This window comes from Pholis gunnellus, assembly GCF_910591455.1.
Source record: "Pholis gunnellus genome assembly, chromosome: 1".
Taxonomy (NCBI): Eukaryota; Metazoa; Chordata; class Actinopteri; order Perciformes; family Pholidae; genus Pholis; species Pholis gunnellus.
This window is the reverse complement of record NC_136528.1, coordinates 19,431,363-19,457,784: the sequence shown is the minus strand read 5'-3', so window position 1 is coordinate 19,457,784 and position 26,422 is coordinate 19,431,363. Positions and strand designations below refer to the sequence as shown.

The following is a 26,422-nucleotide window of genomic DNA, read 5'->3' as shown; positions in this document are numbered from 1 at the left end:
GTATGCATGATTATCATGCAAACGACAGACAATGTTGATATTGGTATCAGTTGACGAGGTATGTTTCTAAATGGCAGTGGCACAGCCTCCCTACTCACTGTACCTTCACATGTTTAAAATAAAAACATGAATATATGAACCTGTGTATTTGAATAGCTTAGTATTGAATGCACAATAAAGAGGTATGTTTATACATGGCACTAGGCCCAGTTTAATATACAACACAATCTTATAAAATATATATAGTAGGGGGTCCCTGCTCCATCTCTATCAGTTTGGGGGTTCTTGGTCTGAAAAACGTTGAAGACCCCTAACATAAAGGATTTACCCCTATGTCATTGAGGAGTAATGTCAATACAGAAAACTACAATACCCACAATTCCACACAACAGGAAGAAGACCCAGAATTCCAGTCAGGTGACGAAGTGTCACGTGACGTGCCCCTCTGCATTGTACCTACTGGCTCCCAAATCACAACCAGCTCATTCACCACCTGGAGACTGTGAAACTGAAGGTACTGTGACTCGTTAGCAGCTTTTTATCTTCTACACGTCGATAAACAGCGACTAAATTACAGCAAATATGTGCGTGAAGTAGATACATCTGTACGTGTGACAGTGCAGCTTATTTGTATTTAGTGTTCAGCTGAGGTTAGGTCTGATGCTTGCTAGCTAGCTATTGTACGCAAGGACAGTAACAAAGAGGTTGACTGCGTTGACAGATGTTATTGTTATGTTAATGTAAAGCAAAGCAATGATCTAATCACATTAAAAGATGTGTTGTTTAACTAGTACCTCCTGGAGCTAAAGCGGTACATTTAACTGAGGTCAGCACCACCAGCAGCCTCTTCTTGTTGACTAGTGTTTTACTTGTTGTCCTGTATTTACTGTCGACATTGTTTAAGCTTATCGAGCTAATTGTTGGTATTTCAAGATACTTCTTCTAGATTATGTTAATAAATAAAGTGGCATAAAGTGTGTCAGAGTCTGCAAAACGAAGAGAGAATAATCTAATCACCTTCACCTGGTTTGACTTGTATGAAAGGTTGTTTAACCATCTTCCACTTGTGTTTTATTGTTAGGATTTAATGCACATCAGTGTTGATGTCGGCTATCATTACTGGGAAATAGTTTAGCTGCTTTACTTGCTGTTTGTCTCCCTCACGAGCCGCTGGTGTGCAGTGATGAAGTTGAACTCTAAAGCTCCCGTGATGTTGTTAAAATGGTGCGCTTCACTACCTCATATCTCTAGCCCTGAGTTCTTCATTGAGTGTTTGTTAGTAGAAGATAAGATAGAAACAGTTTAGGAAATGGCTCATCCAAACTCTGATATACTCTCAAAGTGGACACTGACATGAAACATGTTAGAATTAGTTTACCTACCTTGACTTTCCACATATTTGTATAGTAATTATTCTGTAATTATAGATTAAGAGAAGGACAAAGAACCACGTTACATTCATTTAAATGCTGATGTTGTATCAGCACTGCGTCTATATATTTTTTTATGTATATAACTAAATGCAAACAATATTTCATTACAGATTGCTGATCATACTGGTGACAACTTAAGGTGATACTGGACTTTTCTGATCAGAATTTCCGCCTCTTGGATCCAGCGAGTTGGAGACAAATTGTCTGGGTTGCATCGGACGTTGCAGGGCCGAGCTGCAGCCTGTAGACTCATGGCGATTAACACGGATGCCGAGGACTGGGGCGGCATTGGGAGTAACGACTCCGGAGAACGAGCGTGGCTCTTGCAGAGCCCCAGCGTGGATTCTGTCCCGCATCTTGAGACGGAACGGAGCGGGGGCGTGTCGTCTTGGGCAGCGGTCTTCATCGTGGTGAATGCAGCGCTGGGAGCGGGTCTGCTCAATTTCCCCGCAGCCTTCAATTTGGCAGGAGGAGTGACTGCAGGAGTCATGCTTCAGATGGTGAGGAGATCCCAGCGAGGCACATAATGCTGACACATAAGCTTCTTTCACAACTGCTCGAGGCTAGAGCTGGGCGATGTGAAGAGGACCAACTATCACAGTAGTTCTGACCAAATACCTCAATATCGATATTGAGACAATATTGTTGGGTTGACTATTGTTATTCATCACAAAATAAGATTTGTGATGAATAACAATCAGTAATTTAAGGACTAAGTGGGTAAAGGCAGATATGAGAACAGTTTAAAATCACAAAATTGCAGATTTACCTAAATGCAGCCTTTAATAGCAGGGAAGACAACGTATGTCATATTACGATATTTACATCTCCAAAGTCGAAGACGATCTCGTCTCCATCACGACGTCTGAATAATATCAATGTATTGCCCAGCCCTACATGAGGGGAATACTCAGACTGAATGTTAGAGCTGATAACTGCTGACCATCTGAATGTATTTTCTGAGTTCTTGTGACCAACTTAAAACTGCCTATAGACAACATTCATCGGGAACTATAACGTGCTGCTTCCTGTTTCTTTCTTTCAGTTTATGCTGATCTTCATAATCAGTGGACTGGTGATTCTGGGCTACTGCTGCCAGGTATGTGCCACTGAAGTCTCAAATTCCATCTCTTACTGTTCCACTTGTTTCTCTTTCATTTTCTCCAGCATGTCCTCCAGCCTTCTCAATCTGAATACCTTTCTTTCTCATGAGTATTTCTCCTTCGGTGGCTTTGTGCAACAACTGTTCTGTGGTTGTATTCCTGAAGCGTATTGCACAACCGCTCAGACTTCCACTTCCTGCTGACTCAGACTTGTGCTTACATCTTAAACCACAATGGAGAAAGAGTCCAGCCAACTTTGAGTTTGTTAAATACATTTCTCTCGTTCTAACTGAGAAACATCTGCAGATTATTGCTTTAAATTACAAAAATCCGCCACCATCAGCTGCAGGATGAAATGTGTCCTAAATCATGTCGTACCATGAGAATAGCTGACTTCATGACTGAGTATGATTGACTGATTGTACTCAACAGATTAAAACCATTACTTTATACTCTATACCACAACTTAAACTGCAGACGATTACAGTCGGCAGTGAGGCTCCTACTTACTTTTACTTGTGGAGTTTTTACCTCGTGGATATATTGAATAAAAGGAAATTGCCATGGAACAAATACACCAGTAAATGCAACTTATCTGATACCTTATTTGGATGCTGTGGTACAACTGCATTAAAAGATGACGATGCCATATCTTAAACCACATGCGCTAACTCAGGAGAAGATCGTCTTTTTTTGTGACACTTATCGGCAAAGAAAATCTGAATCAAGCTACTGTGGGCACACGATTAACACGACAGAATTTTGCGTGATCCTGGAGGTGCTTTAACATTGCTGGGGAATGTTTTCTTGACTCAGCATTGCATAAAAGCCACAGGTTGCCGAAAGCATTATTTACTCGGGCGGGAGCATCGCTTCAAGGCTTCAGGTTCACCCTAATTCAAATGAATATGCATAATCATCTCAAGAGGCTGTTCTAATACATATACTGCTGAATCCACGTCCACTTTCGAATGATCCGTTTGCTTCCTCCAGGTCAGTAATGAAAGCAGCTATCAGGAGGTCGTCAGAGCCACTTGTGGGAAAGTAACGGGCATCGCGTGTGAAGTCGCCATCGCTGTCTACACCTTCGGGACTTGTATCGCTTTCTTCATTGTCATTGGAGACCAGCTGGATCGCTGTAAGTATATTCACAACGATAAAGTGAAGCTGCCCTCTCTCAATTCGTCAGATTGGTTATAAAATATTTGTAAATGTTTATATTTTCCTAAACCTCTGACAGTTGAAGATGCAATATCTCCGAGCACAGCCTTGTGTGATAGTCGTTACGTATTGTTCCGACAGCTACAGTTTACATGGACTTTGTCCGACATTTAACTGTGACCTGTGTGTTTGAACAAAGGAAGACGTCTGGTAGTAGCAGCAGCAGTGTGTTGATGAGAGCAAAGAGCATCAAGGATGACACCACTCAGCTTTTTTCTCTCAGTACATGTGACCCACTCTTACATATCATCGCACCGAGACGCTGACCGTGTAGAAATCCTACTGCTGCCTGTTTCTGGAAATAGACTGCGACCTTCCACCTATTTAGGAATGAATAGATGAATGGAGTGGCTGTGACTTTAATTATCTGCTGAGCTAAATATCTTCCATGTGCAGTTTACAATTACAGTCTCTACTTACAGCCTACTGCCTCCTTCTGTCTGTCTGTCCTTCTCAACGTTTTTTTTTGTTGTAATTCCTGTTTTTTGTTTCAGTGGTGGCAGCAGTGATTCATGACACAGATGGTACAGGCAGTGGCCACTGGTACACTGACCGCAAGTTCACCATCTCCGTTACGGCAGTCCTGGTTATTCTTCCGCTCTCCATCCCCAAAGAGATTGGCTTTCAGAAGTATGCCAGGTACAAAGCTTTGTTACTAACTCATCTTATTTTCTCACCAAGGATTGAAATTGGTCAATGCTTCCTTAGGTTTTACCTCTCGTGCTGATCATGTCTGGGTTGTTGTTCTTCACTGTAGTGCATTGAGTGTGATGGGGACCTGGTATGTGACCATCGTGGTCATCATAAAGTACATCTGGCCAGATAAAGATATGACTCCGAGCCACGTTCCCGCCAGGTGAGTCTGCACACACTTTATTTTACTACTTCCTTCAGCACTGTCCACCTACTCCTTCAAGCAGAAACATCTGCATCCTCGTCGTCATGCTTTGCTTGAGTTGCTAAATCATTGTCTTTGTTACAGTTCTGCTTCCTGGACCGCAGTTTTCAATGCAATGCCCACCATTTGCTTTGGTTTCCAGGTACCTCTTCATTTGTATCCTTTTGAGATAATACAACTATATGCCTATTGTTTCAAACAAGAGTTTGATATTGATGGATTATCTTCCTCCTGATCTCTTTCTACAGTGTCACGTCAGCTGTGTGCCGGTGTTCAACAGCATGAGCAAAAAAGAGCTGAAAACTTGGGGAGTTGTAGTCACTCTCAGCATGATAATCTGCCTCTTTGTCTACACAGGAACAGGTATTGTCAATGAGTGCACTCAAATATTGAGCCTGTCAATAATATTTCGATAAAATGATACAGCCATGCTCAACCATCCACTTTATTGGTTTTCTTGTATTGTGGGTCTGATATGAAGTAGTTCCTGCTCTTCAACATGTGACTGGTCTTAATGTGTGTAAATGTCGGCTTAAGTTATGCTGATATCAATAGTCAACTGCTGTGTATTCTTAAATGATTGTTGTGTTTGATCAGGTGTCTGTGGCTTCCTGACGTTTGGCTCCGACGTCAGTCAGGATGTGTTGATGTCGTACCCTTCTGATGATATCCCTGTGGCCATCGCGAGAGCTTTCATTGTCATCTGTGTCATCACCTCCTACCCCATTTTACACTTCTGTGGCAGGTAAGATTTTGTGAGATTTCTATCTCGTTGGCGTAATGTGCCACAGCTACAGATGTAACACAAAATGCGATCTATGCATTTCTAGCGTGTCTTTTTCCTTTACGAATCAGTCAATGCGGCATTTCTTGTGTCCTCCCAGGGCCGTTATAGAAGGACTGTGGCTGCGTTTCCAAGGCGAGCAGGTGGAGGTGTGTGTGCGTCGTGAGCAGAGGAGGAGGATCCTGCAGACGCTGGTGTGGTTTGTGGTCACGCTCGTCCTCGCCCTCTTCATCCCAGATATTGGCCGGGTGATCTCGCTGATCGGAGGATTGGCGGCCTGCTTTATCTTTGTCTTCCCAGGTAACATTTCCCTCATTGATTGCAAGGTTTCCGATTTCTGTCAGTTAATAATGTCACACTGAAATGTCTTTGTCCAATGTCTCTTCAACAGGTTTGTGTCTGATGCAAGCCAAGCTGTCAGAGACTGACAGCCGAACTGCAAGGTGAGATTGCTTATGCCTGCATGGCTTTCAGTTTTCTTGGAACCAAATTGATTCAGTTATATTGTGCAACATGGTCGTTGGATGTAACCCCACGAGGAGCCTCAGTGTGTGCCGTTTGCATGCTTCTTTAACTGGAGGTGGTCGTTGGGTGCTGCAATGTTGCTGCCCTTTTCTACTATTTAGCTAGAATGGGTCAAACACAGAGGATTCATTTCCTTACAGGGATTAATGAAGTAGAACTTGAAGATGCATTATTATCACACTAGGGTCTAGAAAAGAACCTCAAAACAAGCTCCCACAATATCACCAATTTATGTTGTTGTTACGTCCCACTTGTAGTCATACAACTATAAATAGACATTCAGTAGACAAAGAGTAATATAGCATTAATTTACAAATGTAAGTCAGCCAGTCACGCTGCTTTTAGCTCTGTTTAGGACTGTGTTCACCAGCCACTTGGTACTTGTCTCTGTTTGCTGCTGAGTAGGAAGTGTGCAGTGTATCGGAGCGTGTTCACTGGAAACTAAAATAATGAGCTAAAAGATCAGTTAGTCAATTAAAAGATTAGAAAATGAGTCTGAAATTGTTTTGATATTAAATCAAGTAAGCAAATAAAATAAATAAATGCCTCATTTAATGTATTCATTTAATTAATTTAAAAAGCACCATATACAGTTTAAAACAACTTTTACCATTTGATTCACTGTACCAGATTATAGCTTTAAACTAATTTGCATCAGTAGTTCCTTATATTCTCCGGCTCCAGTTTTATAGACAATGTGAACTGAATATTGTTGGTTTTGATCAATTGCTGAAATAATCAGCAGATCTTAAAGAAACGTAAACACATGATTTTGCACTATGAGCGATCCTTTCACACTATTGACATTTGATTTCGTGTTCATATCAAAAACGTACTTCCGTGATCAGGACTTTTCTTTAATGTCTGTCTCCCTGTTTCAGCTGGCATGGATCGGTGGTCTTTGGTGTTACGATGGTCACGATTGGAGCGTTCATCTTCGGCCTCACCACGACTAACTCCATCTATCAAGACGTCGTCAGCTAAAAGGAACAGCTTTATCGGAGCCAGCGGTGTTTCAGACAGAGGGGGGGGGGGGGGGGGGGGGGCTGTGCTGTTATTCTGAACTACTGGAGAAGCATCTCATGACACTCATTTCAAACAATCCTCTGCAGCATGTCACATTCCTGCTCCGTACTGAGTTAAAGCTCCACAGGTAGTAGTCAGAGACACAATGCCAAATGACTTCAGACACTTTGCCTTTCATTTTATGTACAGTTTAATTTGCATGTTTTTGCGTTATTTTTATGGTGCTTTTAACAACAGTGAAACAGTTTGTCTCTGGAGCCTGCACGGGCAACATATTCCTGTTCTGTTTACAAGAGCTGAAGGACTTTGTATACAAAGGTCTTACAATCAAATTGATTTAAATAAGGAAATTGTACCAATTTGTGTATTTTAACTTGCATGTAAATGTTTCTTATTGAAAATGACGAGCTGTGGTTCCCAGGTCTAATCCAGGGCCAGACTTTATGTTGCCGCTGCTGATGGTTTGTACGCATATTAACAATTCTGTCTCTTCTCTAATGGAACATTTAATTCAGTTTTGCACAAACTAGGACACAGAATCATTGAGTGATGTGATATCTGCAGGGTGGGACAGTTCAAGAATTGATTTTTGTATTCTTTGATAGTCAATACTTTTCAACTATGTACATGAATTCAGGAAGGCATTTGAGTTATTTATTTTTTTAGTTTTGTTGATTCCTTATATATTCTATAAAGTAGAAGTATGAGGATTTTATACTTGGCTTTGAGGGGAAATATTTGCCGTTTTGTGAAAGTGCAAAGTTACAGACACTTAAGCCCGCCGGCCTTTAATAAGATTAGTTACTGCAATGTGCAAAACAGTCAACTGCCCGTCTGAAAACCACAGCAGTGTGACCCCCCCCCCACAAAACACTATGAACAGATCAAAATCTCCACATTCAGGATATGAAAACCCCAATTCCCTGCAGAGTGGGTTGAAAAAATGATACTGCGTTAATGAATGTTAGCAAAAATGTATGTAACCTACATAATCAGTTTGTGCATAATTTACAGAAAACAGTTGACTTGGTGCTCAGGCTACAGTCACTAGTTGTATTTACTTGAATCCGTTCACACCACTGCAGACTTTGTTTTAAGCTCAAGTTAGAAATCCTTTATTTGCTGCTTATTTTAACTAAGACCAAAATGTGAGCTTTTGTTTTATGCCCCAATATTCAAGACCGTCTCTATATAACACTAATGATGCTCATAACAAGTCATATTAAGTCATTTTGAATTAGTCTTTCAACAAAGCTCAAATATAGCTGACATACAATTAAAATCAGGAAAATGTTAAAAGGTTTACTTAGTGATGTAATATTTTTGGGTATGTTAAGCATGTTATAGTTGGGGATTATCTGAAGCCTTTTGATTTACTGTTTTATGAAACTCAGCAATAGAGGTTTTATTTACAAGGTTAAAGGGATTATTGAACATTGTATTACTCACACTGAACCAAAAACCATTTACTTGAAAAGGAAACGAAGCTAGAGATGAAAAACCGTAATTCTTTCTGTGAGAGGTATAAACAACTTCAGCCTCAGACTTATTTCATTAAAATGTCTTTGTTGGAATAAGAATTATTTATTATCTTTTTGGTGCTGCAGACTAGTTAATCTGGTCATTAGTGCCAGGTGCATTTATGATTTACTATGTTTCAAGTTTTAATGGAAATACTTTAATATTTCAATAAATTAACTACAATCAAGGCATATATCTATATCTGACAAGTCATGTGTCACTGGCAGTTTAAAACATTTAATAAAGACAAATAAAGTTAGTTTGGATTGAGGCAGTTTTTCATTTATGTTCAGTAAAATCACATATTACTCTCTCTCTCACTCTCACACACACACACACACTTCTGCTTAAAATGTCAATGAAAAACACCAGGATACAGCTTTAGATACATCTTAAATCATTGCCACAGAAAAACACTTCATTTGATCAAGTGCAGTCTAAGTATTTGGACAAAGACCAATTCTGTTTTGGCGTTTTATATGAAATGAAACAAAGGTCAAGCACCAACTTTATGCACGTTTTCTCTTCATTACATTGTAAAAGACTTGTCCCTTGTTTAATGTACAAGTAGCGATCAAGTTTCAGGACAATGCAGTAAAATAATCTTAAACAAGACAAGGCCACCAAGGAGTTTAAGGCTAAATAGAATGACGTTAACAGCCCAAATCAGTCAGATAACCTCAACCAACTGAGCAGGTGCTTTTCACTTACTGAAAGCAGACTTAAGGCACAAAACCCCAAAATAAAGAAAGGAATCAAGTAGGATTTTATTCACATTTGTGGTCCTCTAAAAAGGGTTTCAATTCCTCAATGCTGGCACTTGAATAGATAGATAGATCGATATATATACACATTATGTGGTGCAAAGCCAAGAACAAATATGTCTCCCTCCAAATACTCCACACTTCACTGCAGGTATGAACAAAATAGATGAAAACAAGTGCCCTAATAGTCCCTTTCCCTTCAAAATCCTCTTCCCTGAGAACAATTTACCTTCTAACAAGTGATAAGTGCCGGTATATTACATTCAGCAGCCTCCATCATGGCTCAGTAGGAGCCATTAGTGATGAAAGACTGGAACATGTGGAAGGCTGGACCTGGAGCCCACTGAGGAACCATGTGACCTGCACCCTGAAACAGAACAGTGGGATTTCACTGCAATGCAACTACACCATCAATGTGAAACAGGACAGCCATGCTTCTTGTGGCACAAACTAAAACACACTGGTGGTTACCTTGACTGTCAGGAAAGTGATGTTTCCATACTGCTGGTAGAAACCAGCAATCTGCTTATCATGCAGCCAGGTCTGGTAGCGAGTGGTTGCCTGAGAACATTCATTTAAAGTAGTATTAAGAAGTGTATCTGCTTGTAGTTTTAAAATACATTTGTATAATCTAAAATTAAAATCCCTACCTTCAGTCCGAGGTCTTCCACAAACCACTGGTCTCCCAGGAAGTTGCAGGCCATGTCTGTGTCTCCGTTGTAGACGAGCGCCCGCAGGCCCAGAGAGAGCAGTTTCAGATACACCTCCTTCACTGTTGGGTACAGGTAGCGGTATTGCTGCCCAACGTCATCACTATCAATGGAGAATAGGTTTAGAGTACATTATGATCATGGTTGATGTGTTCCTAATTCCACCCAGAAAAGAGGAGAATGCCTCAGTTACAAATAACTGGGAGCAGTAAACAGTGTTATCTCCCGTTTGCTCAGGCACCTGGTGGATGTGCACATGTCGCCTTTAAATGTTGTTAACAGCAGTGACACGATCTGAATGCTTGCTTTAGCCATGCTAGCTGCATGAATCCTGCAGCGTTCCTCTGGTGCCACCATGAGGTTGACGTTTAGAGTGAAGCTTCTCAAATTCAATTTGTACAATACTTTGGTTTATGACCAAATATCTGCAAAACTAATGACATTCCCATCAGCCTCAGTTGCCCTTTTTAGTTTATTTGACTAACTTAAGGAAACATTATACCTTCTTAAAATCAGCAGGTTAGCATGCTGATGTTAGCATTTAGCTCAAAGCTCTGCTGTGCCAAAGTGCAGCCTCACAGACCTACCTAGTCTTGTTTTACTGTGATCGGCACACTTTCCATTTAGTCATTTAATAAAATTGCTGCATTTTATGACTAAATTATTGATTCACTGAGAGTTAAATGCACATGTACCAAACTGTGGCTTACAGGTGCAAATGAGCATTCTTCCTGTGACATTGAGAGGCGAGAGGGTCAGGTTATTGTGTCTATAGACTGAGAAAAGATATAATCTTTGCCGTGCATGTTGGACAGCTATGGATTAACCACTGCCAGTCATTTTTTTTAAAATCTTTCCGTAGTCAATTTGTAGTGTATACATTAGTCACTGGGAACAATACTATCAACAAGGAGTCACAGCAGCCTTTAATTGTATTAGTGAGATCCCATTCATTGTTTAGCTGCAACATACCTGCAGATGTCCCATGGTGGCAGTGTATCTGGAATGTGCAAGGCTTTCCTCACATCGCCTCTATTCAGCCAGTTTATCTGAGCCGTACTGTTGATGCAGGGAGGGACAACTCCCAGAGACACGAAGGGAGACACTCCATCTGAAAACTTCATTAAAAAAAAAAAAAATTATTATCGCCACAAGATAATAACTTAAAGCACAGGTGCATGGGCGAGCGGCACTCACCTTGTGGGTGTGTTGAGGTTTCCTGTAGTTCTTAAACAGGTGACTCATGGTCCTCTCGTAGCCTTTGTGGAATCTTGTGCCACCCTCGCAATCCAGGTAAAGGGCATACTCATTAAGCCCGCTATTATACACGATACCAAAGGCCACATTGACCTGAAGAGAGACGAGGACAAAGTAAAATTGTAAGTCATCGGGTAGCGCCAGAAATGCCCAGCTGAATTGTAAAGCAACAGTGCACACGTACCAGCGTATTGCAGAGCATTGAGCTGGAGTTGTAGAAATTACAGGTCCCCTTGTCACAGCAATTTATGTTCAGATCTCGCCACAAACTGCACAGAAAACATAGCTTTACAACGGCATCCACGTAACTTCTTGTCAACCAGTAGCACGAGGCCCTCCACGCGCCTTACATTCATTTCTGTGTCAGAATTAGAACTACTAAAGTACATTGTGGTGTTTTTCTTTGGACTTCTAGCATTCAGCAAAGAAAAGGACTCTTAAGAGAACATTAAAATACTCTGCTGTTCCACCTATATAAAAGAAATTTACTATCAGAAGGCATGCGTTTAATGGGACTTGTGAAAGTGACTATGGTCTTTCAGTTCTGTGTTTTGAAACTTCATGTTTGTCCCAATGTTCCAGGGAGAGGTTATGCATGTAGTGTGCATCATTGCTAAATGAACCAGGGGAACACTAGCTTTTGTTGGCATTGCAAAGAACCACTTACTCTTCTCCAAAGAGGCCGTGGTAGTAACCAAAGTAGATCAAGGCTTGGTCATTGAGCGCAAAGCTGCTGAGACCATTTCCTACTGAAAAGCCCTGAAAATAAAAGTGTATTCAGGATAAATGTTGGTATTTATAATACATGTCTTCTTTACTGCAAAAGTATCTTCTGCGTTTCACAAAACAACATCTCGACAATCATGAAACTGCATTCTGGTGGTGGTACTGATACTGAGCAGTGGATGGTGCTGATGAGCAAAACATCCGAGGCTCAGGAGAACTTTACCTCAGAAGGTAAAGATGTATTCCACTCCATTACTTAAGTAAAAGTAGCAATATAGCCAAGTGATGAGTGTAGAAATACTTTGTTACAAGTCATACATTTAAAGTTTTACTTATGTAAAAGTAGAAAAGTATGACCATCAACATGAGAACCAAATGTCTTATTATGCAGAATGGCCTATTTCAGCATCACATTTTAAGATCATTGAATTATTATTATTATTATTATTATTAAGACATTAATGTGTTCATTGATGTTAATGTTGCACTTGGGAAAGGTGGGGCTAAAGTTGATTACTTCATACAGACAGCTTGTGAATTCAAATAATTAGATCTTATAATACTTCAGAATGTATTTGGTGATTATGTATTGTATTATTTATCTGAATAGTAACTGATTAAGTTATCAGACAAACAATTTTAAAAAAAGACAACATTTTCCTCTGAAATGTAGGAGTATAAAATTGCAGAGTGGAAATACTGAGGTAAGTACCTCAGTAATTGTACTCACTTGAGTAAATCTACTCCACCACTGCTTTGCATGAAGCATCTCACCTTGAAGTTGATTTTGGCAGCTCCAGCAGCCACACGCAGGCTGAGGGTTGGCGCATAAATTCCACCATAACTTTCCCCAAAGATGAAGAACTCATTTCGAGTGAAATTTGGGAACTTGGCAAAGAAACTCTGCAGGGCTTTGTAGTTATCATCAGCAACCTAAGAAAAGAACACGTGAAATGGAAAAGACTGTTTCTAATCGTGTCTATAATGTTTAAAGCTATAGCCAGTCAGTCCCTGAACTCACCTGGTCATCATCGGTGTCATACTTTTTGTCATCAGAGTAGGAATATCCCACTCCTGCTGGAGATTCTAGATACAGCACATTGGCAATCTTGTTCCAGCTGAATGTGTTCTCATACAGTGTGGCCCCGTTGTCATTCACCTGAAAATGAAATTTAACAATGCCAATTACATCAAATGTAATATTAAGTTCAGTGTGCACATAGGTTTGAGCACAAAGTCAGCCCGCTCACATGAAATGGTCCATTCTCTGACAGGAACCCATCTAGCGAGCTGCAGCCTGGGCCTCCATTCAGCCAGAGCACCACAGGGTCTTTGACTGGGTCCCTCTGAGAAGTCACAAACCTGCAGGAGACCAGGACCAGGGTTAGTTACAGACCGCATGACACACTGAAAAGGTCCCACATGCCTCCACTCCTGGCGCTAAACAGAAGAGGAACTATGTGATGCGTATTGCGGAACCGAATTCGGTTGAGGTTTCTTACCAATAGTGGAGAAACTTTCCGGATCGTGCCTGGAGGTGACCCGACCACTGTCGATAGTTCGGTTTGAACGACATACCCGGCAGGTGGGTCACCTCATCAGGGGCGTACTGAGCCCGGGAGACGAGCGGAAACACGGCCAGCAAACACACCAACAAACCAGTCGCGAACATCTTTGAAATCTACCCCAAACTACACGCCAAACGTGGTTTCTGTGCGGCAACTTCCTCTACCGTCGTCAGCGGCTGCTCCAAGTAAACAGGACTATCCGGAACGTCATGTGACTGCTACTGTGGGTCACGTGACCAGCGCCTGACTCAAACGAAGCACATGTAGGTGTGACGTGTTTGAAGCAGGGTTATTGAGTTATCATCATCATTTTGTCATTAAAATCCGTGCACCCTCTAAACTTCTTATTGAAAACATTTACGGTACAACGAGAGGAACATACTCATACTAAAGCAATACAAAATTATCACAACAGGCTATTTGAGGCCAAATTAAACAAAAGACATTGAAATGTGTATATAAGTGTATATATTATATATGTGCCATCTCTAGTTTATATTACAGAATATACAGAAACAAAGACTTTGAAACACAAATTGATAGAAATCCCTTTAAACACATTTTAAAAGATAACCATTGTGAAATAAATACAAGCACTATATCAGTTAAAAAAATAAATCAGAACTAATAACAGTTCTTCAGAATGACTTTAACTAATGAGTTTAGGAGTACGTCCCTCGATTATCAACTGAGCAATGGCCCCAAACAACACTGGTTACCTGCATGGTTTTGGTCATTTAATTAATTGCAAATATATCATAAATATGGCAAACAAGTCACTGGACTAGTTTTAAAGCTTAAAGTAGGTAGAATACATATGCAAGTAATAATTAAGTTAACATAGCTTCCGGGGTGCCCTTTTAAACTTTTGTAATAATTTTAGTGAGAGAGGATTTTATTGTGGTCGCTCAAATGGTCGGGCTTTTAATGTGAAGGAAGACTGCTAGGAAAAAATAGGCGCCTAACTCCACAACAGTAGGGGAGGGACAACAGTAACGTGGGACAGTAGACATTGGCTTACGATCGGATGTAAACTGTGGATACGTGTACCTGCCCACGTGAATCTCAATTTAACCCCTATAGTGTCTGCTTTAAATACTATCAGTTGTCGTCGTCTGGACTGCTAACGTCAGCTTAGCACCGTCGGCAGCAACTCTGTAACGTTGCCGTTACACTATCCAGGTGAGCTAAAAACTGTTATTTATCATAACTTCCACGCTTTGTGCTGAGGTCATGTAGCAGCCTGTTCGTATGCATGTGTTTAAGCGCGCTTTCGAACAATGAAAAGTTACACAATACATGAAACACTTTGTATAAACAGTGGTATTGGCGATGAAAGAGGGAAAAGATACAAATAATGTTAGTGTTTCCGGTACAAACCTTTCACGACAAATCTGCGTCAGAGATAAACGAGCTGTGATGAAAGTTGAGACAACTACAGTGACAATGTTTTACCCAAAAAGTGCTCCTTCCAAGATGTAACGTTAATAATAACCTACAAATTGTGGCTCAAACCCAGATAAGACTTTTATTTTGAAGAATACTATTTCTGTTTGTGTGAAGCGGGCTCTCTGCAAGTGATTCAAACATCACAGAACACGGAGGATCCGGGGACATTTGATCTGCTCTCACGTGCAGGAGAATGGATCTTGAAGGTAGCCCACATAGTCCAGACGGAGAGACCACCACGCCAGACCCCAAATACCAGAGAAGTCGGAGGAGCCTTACTGTGCTCGCCACGAGGTTTGTCAGCTTGTTACAAGAAGCTGAAGGCGGTGTGCTGGACCTGAGAGACGTAAGTGAGCATAGACCGGTACAACAAACACCCATCTCATCACTGGAGATGTTTCATTGTATTTGGACAATTAATAAAATGACACAACACTTTCAAATAAAATAATTAAATAAGAGATTATGTGCACCAGCAAATAAGACATTTTTATATTGTTGCTTTTGGATGCTTTGTCATAAATGTGTATGTTAAATGTATTTTTAATGTGTCAGTATAGTTGGCTGAGACACACAGATCGTGAACAAAACTCATTAAAGGATGAGAGAGGAGGCTCAGTGGGTTGTTTAATCTTCTTACAGGCCATCAGGGTCCTGGCTGTCGGAGAGAAAAGGCGAATCTACGACATCACAAATGTTTTGGAGGGCGTTGGTGTGATTGTGAAAATCTCCAAGAGCATTATAAAGTGGAAGTGAGTTTTTAACTTTGCCCTGTGTGAATGCATCTGGATATGGGCGTGTGTCAAAGAGTGTGGTGCAAAATATATGTTTTACAATATGAATATGCTTTTTGTTTCTTCTTTAAGTGGCACATTGCCAGGAGAAAATGCATACAGAGTGACCAACAGAGTGATGGCGCTGAAGGCGGAGCTGAAGGACTTGGAGCAGAAGGAAATTATGTTGGACCAGCAGAAATTCTGGGTTGAGCAGAGCACCAGAAACACAAGAGAAGACTGCAGCGAATATCCTTTGAACAAAGACATAGCAAAGAGTGCTGCAATCTACGCATTTGTTTGAAATGTGTTAGGTTTTCTTGCTTTAACAGTAGAGTTAAAACTGAAATGAATGTGGTATTTCAAACTGAACCTTGACTCGAATCAACTCTGACCTATGTGAATCATGACGATATCTGCAACTGCTTCAGTGGTAAGTTGCAGTTTTCTCTGTGAACATTCTTGTGTCGGCATAGTTTTAAAAAAAAATGTTATACAGCAAATAATCCAAATAGAGGGGCGGTGAGAGTCAGTAGAGTTACATGCACACCCTTGCCCTGCTTTTTGACAAATTGTCTCCTCTGCTGCTGTTGAGTTGCACTGATTGCTGCATTGGTAGGAAAACAGATTCAAGATTAAAAACCAAGTCTCTTCCAACTTTTCAAATATAAATGTACACCAACATATTTGAACATTGGGGACTTTTCATGAAGTCCTCATGTGAGATGAATCCAGAGTTAAAAACTATTATTCCTCTATGATTTCTATGCAGTATCTAGAAATGTGTTCCAGGAGCGTTGCAGCTCTGAACAGTCAAGTTGTCGATGTTTTTTTTCCTAGTTGGCTTGATGTCAACACAGCTGGACGAACACAGCTGTATAAGTTAATGATGGCATCACCACAACAGCTGACATTGTTTCAGTTTGTTCATGTAGAGGCATAAAGAACCACTAACATTTATTTTTACTTGTACTATGTACAGACCAGAATATATGATTGTCCTTTGAAAGGATTTTCACTCTCTTCTTTTTTTTTTTTTTTTTTTTTCAGGCAATACTCTCTTGGCAGTACAAGCGCCATGTGGCACACAGCTAGATGTGCCCATTCCCAAAGCTGTAAGTTCTGCACCAATTGAACTGAGTGTAGTTTCTTTGCTTCCTATAAAAACAGATGGGATGATTTCGTATGTGCATAAATCTTCCTTCAGGTCCAGAACTGCCCAGCAAAGTACCAGATCTATCTGAAGAGCATCAATGGACCGATAGATGTTGTGCTTCTTAACAAACTCTCTGTCAGCTCTGTTCCTGTCGTGCTGCCAGTCCCGCCGTCTGCAGAACTTTTACGGAGCGCCAAATCAGCCATGTCCACTTCAGACGTGACAGAAAGCAGCATCGCGCCGTGTCAGGCTTCAGCTAATGTCAAACATGGCACCAAATCTAGAAGGACATTCATAGAGGACATGCTGCACCTTCAGCCGTCGTCACGTTCAAATGCCGAGCCGAACAGAACTGATTCATCTGCATGTGAGTGTTTTAGTTAGTACAAGTTCTGAAGTGTGTTTTTGTTGAAATAGAAACCGAAGACTCCATTTTGTCTTGAACTTGCTAGACGGCGATAAGACGGACGTGGAGCTCTTCCTTCCTTGAATGAGTTTATCAGTTATATATTCATGGTGGTATCTGGTTCTGCAGTGTCTATTTCTGTGTGCTTGATGATTTCCTGCATTCTTGCACAATAATGTCTTCATGCCTCATGCATGCTTCTGTCATCGCTGAGGGCTTTTACATTGATGTTTTTTTCCAGTGCGAGATTTATCAAAAGAACTGCAGGACCTACTACGCCCGACCAAAGGTAGAGCCCTCGTTGTATCTTGTGTCTCTGAATTATTTATGTTCTTTAGATTCTCATGTCAGTTTATTTGACTGTATACTAATGTAGTATGTCTCCCCTCATTTTGTAGCAATAATGAATGCAGATCTGCTGAAGAATCTTATAGCCTCTGATGGTAAGTATAGTTTATATCTCATTCATTTATATTTTTTATTTATATGTAGAATATTTGTATTAATCATGGTTGCCTCTGCTTTTCAGTTTTTTCTCCCCTCCGTCTATCTCCGCCCCCATCTAAAGAAGAAGGCCTCATTGACACTCCCATGCTCAATGTTTGACCATAAACTTCTTTAAGGACTTCAAAGAAAGCAGTTTACTCCAGAAATGTACATAGTTGCCTGTTTTTAATTAGTTATTTGACGATAACAAATATTAAACAAATGATTTTCAACATTGTGTCTACCTCATTCATATACTGAGAAGCAAAAACTAATGTAAATATGTTGCAATTTTATACAGTCTAATACAAACAAAAGTATGATTCATCCTCTGGGAATTTAAGTTATTGTATTTCACGTCGTGGTATTTAACCACATGATATTAAAAGACTACCCTAGCCGCAGCCTGTTCACCCTGCTGCCATCTTGCAGGAAATAAAGTCAGCTGCGCCTTCGACTAATGAGCAGCTTCTTTCCTCAGGCTGTGAGAGCCCTTAGTTCATCCTCCACATGTAATATAATTTAGGGTTTCTGTGTGTTTATCTTGTGTAGCAAAATGGGCCTACAAATGCATTTCGTTGTGCAATGACAATAAATTAACCTTTAACTTTGTGAAATACACATTTTCTCTGCAAACTAAAGATTAGGGTGTGCCTTGACTATTATGCACATCAAACCCACTTTTTCCTGGTATTCTCGGTTTTTGTAGCTCTTAACGAAACAAGATGATTTATTCTTTCTGAAACACAGATATACCGTATGAATTAGGGGGATAACAGTCATGGATATTTAAAAATGTTCATTCTGTTATATAAAAGTTACTAGCCTATATCAGTGCAGCCCCACAAGACAACAGTCATCCTTCATATATGTGTGTAACATTAAATCACCAGAAAACTAGTTTCCTATATGAAATGTGAGCGACCATCCAACGTCTAACTGTATCTAAATGCAGTTATTAAACATTGGACAATTTAGTTTTTTGATTTATGGTTAAAATTAAATTAATTCATTAATTCTTAAAGCTGTCAACGGACCAACTCCCAACTATGTCCTTGGGTGTCACCATCATCTCAAGTCTTATTCACGTTTTGTATCTGTAGATATTGACTTAATTGTACAAACGTTTTTAGTGCATTCTCCCTAAATACCCCCCCCCCCCTGGAGGTATCTGACCACACAATAGCCACGTGCTCGTGTTGCTACGGTAACGCATGTTTGAAACTCGATGCCCGAGACGGACTTCTCTGTGTGCTAACTGGTGTGCTAGCTAGCTTCTCAAAACTATCAACACGTTGTGCCGTCTCTCAGTATTACACGCGCAATATACACACGATGGTAAGCAAATCCTTTTTAAAATCAATTCACCACAACAATGGACGTTCATAGTGAGCTCCAGTAACGTTGAAAAGCGTGTGCTTCTCATTGATATATACATTTATGTAGATGAGAAGGTGTTGTAATGTTACATTCATGAGAGGCAGACTGGGGTTGCTATCTCCCCACAATAACAACATTAAAGAAATACACTAGGTTTGATAGTAGAAAGTAGTTTTTAACTTGTTTGTATGTTGTTGACTTTTGTGCAGCCACCCAAAAGCAGCAAAGGCAAAGGCTCAAGTAAAAAGTCTGCAAAGGCAAGAACGCCCACACTGATAGATGGATTCACCAAGGAGGAGCTGTCCAAGGAGCAGGTCAGAGGTGAAAGTGGGGTGTGTGTTGGAGTGATGCTTGGATATTCTATGTCAGGAGAAAAGAAAAGTTTCCCTTTCAAAGTAATTTGTACATTAAATGGGTATTTCAGCAAGTTGGCTTTGCCCTTACATACAGCTGGAGGACTCCCAAGAGACAGGTTTAAATAAGAATGGTCCAAATCAATGCAGCAGAGGCCGAGACATCTCCACTTTGGGTTCCTAGTGTGGGTGAAGTTCTCAAAACACTGGATACTAAGTTACCTGAAGCATCTTTTCATAAGACCCTCCCTGTCTGGTGAAATGCTCATCAAGTTTAAACTCCCCACTTTTTATTGCAGGCCTTTTCTTATACATTGGTTATCTCTAGGCCCATTCCTAGATAGCCCTGCAGACAGAATCTGGATTATTTTTCTAACTTTTGTCTGGTTGAAGGTTGTAATGCCTTTATTTAATACATGTTTTGATTAATTATTTTGTAACTTTGTTAAAGAAAATACTTTATTTTTTGTGTAATATTTTTCTCTGAGTTTTTTGTAATTTGTTGACAGGGGTGTATTTTAGTTTTGTTTTACTGTATGTCTGTTCATATATAGAGATGTATATTGAAATTTATATAATTAATTATTCTACAATTAAATACACTTAAATATGTGATTCACAAGAAGTGCAACTACAATCAAATCACATCATTTTCAGAAGTCAGAAGCTGAGATAACAGCTCCTGAAACTTTGTTAAGCTATTTACATCTTTACAGGACTAGTTTTGTTCTCCATCATGTGCTTATTTTATTTACTGCAAATATGCATGCTGTGTTAACAGACTCAGACTTTCCTCCAGAGCCACAGCAGACATTATATATCTGATTTATATTACTGCCCCCTGTGAACTAAAGATTGGACTTTGACATTTACAACTAGGATAAATGAGGTAATTGGCTACACGGTTATTGTCTGGCTCATATGCCCACACTAAAATACATTTCTGTGTTTCAGCTGGAAGAGCACATCGTGCGCCTTCGAGAGGAGCTGGACAGAGAGAGGGAAGAGAGAAACTACTTTCAGCTGGAGAGGGACGAGATCCACAAATTTTGGGGGATCACAGACAGGAAACTAGAGGAGGTCAAGGCTGAAAAGAAGAATTTTGATAAGGACATAGAGGAGGATGAGGGGCGCCACCAAGTAGAGATCAAGGTGAGGTTAATAATACACAGGTGTATTGTAGTTATAGTCGAACCGCACCCAAATTCACAGGCTAGACTTTGACCACTTCTTTATTTTATGCCATAATTTGCAGGTAACAAGGATCTTTAAATGCAGTCAATAGATTAACCTTTTTTTTATCCACAGCCAGTGTGTTTTTTTTATCCTCAGTATCCCACAATCCATTGTGCATCCGTAGTTTTTTAGTGGCATGTACAGGTTGTCCTCTCAACTTTAAAAGTCAGGAAAAATCATGTGATTCCATTCCTTTTTTTTCAGATACTAGTACTAGTTTGTCATTTGTTAAGCAAAGATTATCCATTGACAGATGTAAGAGCTAAATGAATTTTAAAATGCACATTTGATTAATTTCTTTCCACCAGGTGTACAAGCAGAAGATGAAGCACCTCCTGTGTGAACACCTGAACACAACCTCTGAGTTAAAAGCAGGTGGTTTAGTCTCCACACAGGTGGTGCAGGAGGAGCAAGAACACTTAGAGACTGAGCTTCATAAGGACATGAGGGCTGTCATGGTCGACATGCAGGAGCTTGACAATGACAGCCTTGTCAAGGAGCTTGAACTGGTTTGTAGTACACACTATTATTTTCTACACTTAAAGATCTGTGGATTTAATGTGTCTCTTTACTTTGATATATTTCAACAATTGAGCGGCAATGCTACAAACACCACTTTGGTTTTTATCTCAACAGAAACGCGATGAAGAAATGACTAAAACAAGTAACAGGGGGGAGAAGGAAATTGCAGGTAAATAACTAATCTCATTTTGAGTCGAATTCAACACCCCGTGCTGTCAGAAACTAAACAGGAGCCCTCGTTTTGTGTCGCTATTTGAGTAGAAACCCGAGCCAAGTGTGAGGAAAAGGTTAAGCTGCTAGAACAACAGTTGGACAACATGGCAAAAAATAATACCAGTGAGATCGAAGATCTATGGAACGGCCACATCAACATTCTAATGGCAGACCACCAGAACGCACTAGCTGAAATGGATGCATTCAAGACTGGCATGGAACAGGAACTGAAATTACGCAAGTCACAACAGGTATAAATGCTCACATTCAGAGACATTTCAGATGTTTTGTTTACACCGGCAACACATTATTAATTTAGTTATTGATGACTATGTTGATTTTTTTTTTTATGCAATTAGAAATGCCCGTGATCCAGCTCTTTTTTTTTCACATGGCTTGTTTTATTGACTTTTCTTAGGATGAAATGGAATTGATGGAGGAGACACAGAAGAGGACGAAAAAGTGCCTGTCCATCCTTTTGCGAAAGAACAAACAGACAGCTGAGCTTCTCTCAAAAGTCAAGTGGGAGATCGCGGAAATTGAGAGAAAAAAGAAATGCTTCGTATTAACAAAGGTTGTTGGTGGAATATGTGGATATTTTTTAAACGTGTTTGTGGTTGAAACTTACATTTATTGCTGCCAGTGTCTTAATTGTTCCTGACATGTAGCATACTGTACATGGGCACAAGGTCAAATTGTGACACTGTTTTTGACAGGATGTCAATGAAAAGGTTGAAAAAAAGAAGCTGGATGAACTGAAATGGGATTATGAGACACTGGAACAGACATTCTGCAAGGTAAATGCTTTGATTGAGTTCCACTGTATTATGTTGATACATTGAAATGTTAGCTTGATTCGTGTACACCTGACGTGGCCAAATGCTTGTTTACTTTTGAATAGTTGTGTGAATGTTTTTGCATTTGCTTTTGTCTGTGCTCATGTCATACAGCTTCAGCTAGAAAGGGACGAGCTGTACAAGACGTTCACTCAGAATATTCAGCGGGTGCAGCATGAAGCAGAATGGAAGAGCATGCCGCTGGAAAAGAAGCTGAAAGGCCTGACAGACGGCCTGGAGAAGATGCAGGCTCAGCTCCTCTCTGTGCTTTCTGCCTCTAACATGGACCGAACTGCTCTTGATGGGGTTACTAACACAATTGAGGTGAATTTTCTCTTAAATAATGTGTGTTTTATTGCACATTGCCCTCTGTACAAAAACATTAAATAATCACGTTTTTGCTTGTAGAGAAATCTGGACTCCAGTAATAATTACATCAAGAACTTGGAGTATAAAAAAGCTCAGATTTCCCAGGTAAGAAGTGTGTTTACTTCCTGGAAGTGTCATGCATTTGTCAAATTAATGATGATGTTATATACAATTTTGTAGTAATATTCATACTTGTGTGTCCGGCAGGCTCGTAAGGATTTGCTGCTGACCTACGAAGCTTGGTGTGGAGGAGCTTTGGGTAAAGCCATTTGAGATCAGCTGCTATCCAAAGACCGACCCCCTTACAGTAAATCTCACTTTCTTTGCATCTGATTCATTAGACTCTCAAACGTTTCTCATATGTTCCCTTGTTGTAAATGTGTTTCTTGACTCCATTTGAACTAGTTTGTTTAAGAAAATAAACAATTTTGGGATGTTTATATATTTTTATTTAATTCTTTCATAGATAGTTCATAGGGATACATTTATTTTGTTTTGCTGTGTCTGACAATATATTAAGATGTATGATGATATACGAAAATGAACCTAGAATTAAACACATTTAAATATGTGATTTAAAAGAAGCTTAACTTAATAGTCAAATGCTAAAATGGCAGTTACTGATCCTGTTACTGATTGACTGAGCTAGTTACAGTTCTCCATCATGGCTGGATTTTGATTGCTGTAATTTGCATGCTGTGTTTACAGAATCATTAAAGATTATATGACATCATCGTTTTTGCAACAAACAACAATCATAATTTGGGCTGCTCTGACGTGGTCTGTTAACAGCGGGACGTGTCTTACGTATACCATTTGTAATGCTAGGAGAGCCGTGCATGCCTTTTTAAAACCTCCAACTAGCAGTTAATATATTTCAATAATATGACGTGATATTTAAAAAGCATTTTCAGCAAACCAGCAGAGAATCTGCTCTATTTAGGCCAGAGGTCTTCAACAGGCGGCCCGCGACCCCTAGGGGGTCCGCGGAGGTACTGCAGGGGGCCGTGACATTTTTGGTTGATTAGACAATTTTTCATATTTTTTTAATATAAAAAAATAATTAATTTAATTATTTTTTTCCCCCAAACATGAATCTGTCCATTATTTTAATAGTTCAGTATTGTATGCAAGATAACAGGTATGTTTATGCATGGCAGTGGCACTAATAGGCCATCACTCATTTTTTGTTTCCACATTTATGTTTAAAATAAAAACGTCAATTTGAATAGCTTGTATGCATGATTATCATGCAATTGACAGACAATGTTGCTATTGGTATCAGTTGACAAGGTATGTTTCTAAATTGCAGTGGCACGGCCTCCCTACTCACTGCACCTTGCACACGTTTAAAATAAAAACATGAATATATGAACCTGTGTATTATTTGAAAAGCTTAGTATTGAATGCACAATAAAGAGGTATGTTTATACATCACACTAGGCCCAGTTTAATATACAACACAATTGTATACAATATATATAGTAGGGGGTCCCTGCTCCATATATCAGTTTTGGGGTCCTTGGCCTGAAAAACGTATAAGACCCCTGATTTAGGCTATTTGTGCAATCTGTCTGTATTTCAAAAGTGATGTGTTTATAGCCCGATATGAGAATGTACATGAATAGTGTGGTTAAACCGCTGGTTAAGTCCTTTACAGTTCTGGTTATAATTGTTTCTGTAACTTATGTATCAGAATTACAGCAAGTACTTTTTTGCATTTATATTTTGATATTTGTGAATGGATAGATGTACATGATGGTGATTGTGGCGTTGATGTCACTTTGGACAACTAGTGATCATTCTAGCTCACATTAGGGGACACTTATACACAATTATTTTTGTCTAAAAGTACATTAGTTTGTGCATGAAGTGGAACCAAATTCTTAATTTGAGAACTGATAATTACTGCTGGGAAGGAATGTTCGTAAGCAGTAGCAAAAGTTTTCAGTTACCACCAAACACGGATAATTACAATTTAATTTGATTGACGGAGTATGCTCGACACTATTGTTAGATTTAATGGAAAAAACAATCGCTGAAGGGTGTGTTATTGTCGAGTGGTTACTACTAAAACATTGTTGTAAAGGGAAGTGAAGTTACAGTATGTTATTTTTTGAATTAAAACTATTACAACAAGAGATTAATATTATGCAAAATAAATGAATTCTTATGTCAGTAAATTATGGCAAAGATCATCTAATGTTATGGGTAATTTGAGGTATTTATCGTATATTTCCACTGGAAGATGGAAGGGCTAAAAGTTGGACTCAAACCAAGTATTCCAATCTCAACAGCTAGTTTCACCAGCTGATTGCTGCCATGAGTTTCCAGCAGAGAGAGAGGAACATATGGGGTGGATCCAGTTTCTCATTGAATATTCCTGTGGTGAATCGAGCCCTGTTGCACTGAGTGATCGCTGTTCCCTGCTGTATCAATAATACAGGAGGAAGATATTGTCCCAGTGCAGGCCACAGTATCATACAGCTAAAGCAAGTGGAGGGAGGGGGTGGTCCTTTCACTCAGCCCTCTTGGGTTTCAGGGCCTGCAGACAGTGGTCTGACTCTGGGGAGCCGGCTGCTGCGCCCTTGCACAGGGCTCAATTGTAAGTCTGCCTGACCGAAGGATAAATGTGTCTAAACAGTGACAGCCTGCACAGTCTCTGCTGGCCCGACCCCGTTGGTAAGACTACACCCCCAACAAACCCACAGTCACAAGATGGGTCCCAGCTGAGAGACAGCTCAATAGGGAATCAGTCAGTGGGAGACATCGGACAGTTAGAGAATGGGATAGATATCCTGGGTGTGATTAACATGATCCAGATTTTCACCTTGTTTGAGCACCTTGTTGAGTGCTGTGACCTTCCTGTAGCCTCATGATGGCCCAAAATACTGAACTGGGAACACATAAACCAAAATACTGTACATCTAAATACAAGCAGTGACCTTAAAGATGGAGAGACATGTCGCACCCAAGCTGCTCTCTCTCTCTTTTCTGCACATTGTCATAGAAAATGGCTAAGCACCATATGGTAGCATGTCAACTAAATGTAACTCATGAAACATGAAGACAAGCATCAACCCTAAATACCAGAGACAAAAAAGCAAGAGCCCCAAACAGCTGAGAGAGAGAGAGAGAGAGAGAGGACCCAGGTGGGAGGGGTGCAGGAGGAGAGAGTGAAAGGTAAAGAAAGTCGGAGTCATGGTAAAACAGAGTGCCACTCAGAAAGAGGTCAGCTCTGAGTGTGTTGACACCGCTGAGTTAGAGATGCTGGTAGAAGCTTGAAAGGATACTTAAAGAAGCTAATGGATTCTATTGTTGGTGAGTTTTATTTTATTTTGTTGTTTGTTGTTATTGTGAGTTACCACTGACATTTAAAATACTTTAAACAGGGAAAGATCCTTTGCTATTCTTGTGATCTCTTAAAGAACTGTGTATTTAACTGTGTGTATGATTATCTTGCTCGATGAAAACCATGTTCATAACTTTTCTTTGGTCACGCTACATCACATAAGGACCTACCTGTTGTAGCCTGCGTCATTGTCTCACAGTGAAGCACATTACCGATACTTGGTTCAGTAACCACGCAGTGAGAGTGGTAAGGTGACGTGGTGGCCAGTCATTAAGGTTTAATATCCCCTCTCAATTGAGATACGTTACTCCTTGAGTCTACCGCATTGCTGGAAATGAAAAAAAAGACAGCCTCC

The 26,422-nt window shown here is 40.0% G+C and overlaps 4 protein-coding genes across 4 annotated transcripts; 3 read left to right on the top strand and 1 right to left on the bottom strand.

Moving 5' to 3' along the window:
* The first annotated feature begins 449 nt into the window (after positions 1 to 449).
* slc38a7 (solute carrier family 38 member 7) lies at positions 450 to 7,904 on the top strand. Its single transcript, XM_079158622.1, has 12 exons — positions 450 to 514; positions 1,544 to 1,933; positions 2,479 to 2,532; positions 3,530 to 3,674; positions 4,252 to 4,396; positions 4,515 to 4,613; positions 4,740 to 4,797; positions 4,904 to 5,018; positions 5,253 to 5,400; positions 5,540 to 5,739; positions 5,831 to 5,882; positions 6,846 to 7,904. Exons 2-12 carry the CDS (start codon positions 1,685 to 1,687, stop codon positions 6,946 to 6,948), a joined length of 1,368 nt encoding a protein of 455 aa, XP_079014748.1. The 5' UTR covers positions 450 to 514; positions 1,544 to 1,684; the 3' UTR covers positions 6,949 to 7,904.
* Positions 7,905 to 8,788: 884 nt separating this feature from the next.
* LOC306693813 (lysosomal protective protein) lies at positions 8,789 to 13,707 on the bottom strand. The gene is made up of 11 exons (XM_079156447.1): positions 13,471 to 13,707; positions 13,219 to 13,330; positions 12,990 to 13,127; positions 12,743 to 12,901; positions 11,910 to 12,001; positions 11,427 to 11,511; positions 11,183 to 11,335; positions 10,958 to 11,103; positions 9,926 to 10,088; positions 9,747 to 9,836; positions 8,789 to 9,642 (listed from the first exon to the last, which is right to left on the bottom strand). Exons 1-11 carry the CDS (start codon positions 13,638 to 13,640, stop codon positions 9,559 to 9,561), a joined length of 1,392 nt encoding a protein of 463 aa, XP_079012573.1. The 5' UTR covers positions 13,641 to 13,707; the 3' UTR covers positions 8,789 to 9,558.
* Positions 13,708 to 15,111: 1,404 nt separating this feature from the next.
* LOC306699028 (transcription factor E2F5-like) lies at positions 15,112 to 18,009 on the top strand. The gene is made up of 9 exons (XM_079163529.1): positions 15,112 to 15,331; positions 15,628 to 15,737; positions 15,852 to 16,007; positions 16,148 to 16,191; positions 16,809 to 16,873; positions 16,966 to 17,281; positions 17,562 to 17,609; positions 17,719 to 17,763; positions 17,850 to 18,009. Exons 1-9 carry the CDS (start codon positions 15,179 to 15,181, stop codon positions 17,924 to 17,926), a joined length of 1,014 nt encoding a protein of 337 aa, XP_079019655.1. The 5' UTR covers positions 15,112 to 15,178; the 3' UTR covers positions 17,927 to 18,009.
* Positions 18,010 to 19,034: 1,025 nt separating this feature from the next.
* On the top strand, positions 19,035 to 23,974 carry LOC306697031 (dynein regulatory complex subunit 4-like; the record flags this gene model as incomplete). Its single annotated transcript, XM_079160772.1, has 11 exons — positions 19,035 to 19,055; positions 19,396 to 19,500; positions 20,494 to 20,691; positions 21,084 to 21,284; positions 21,412 to 21,466; positions 21,559 to 21,761; positions 21,929 to 22,084; positions 22,227 to 22,307; positions 22,461 to 22,670; positions 22,755 to 22,820; positions 22,923 to 23,974. The coding sequence occupies 11 exons, from the start codon at positions 19,035 to 19,037 to the stop codon at positions 22,986 to 22,988; spliced, it is 1,362 nt and encodes a 453-aa protein (XP_079016898.1). The 3' UTR covers positions 22,989 to 23,974.
* Positions 23,975 to 26,422: the final 2,448 nt, after the last annotated feature.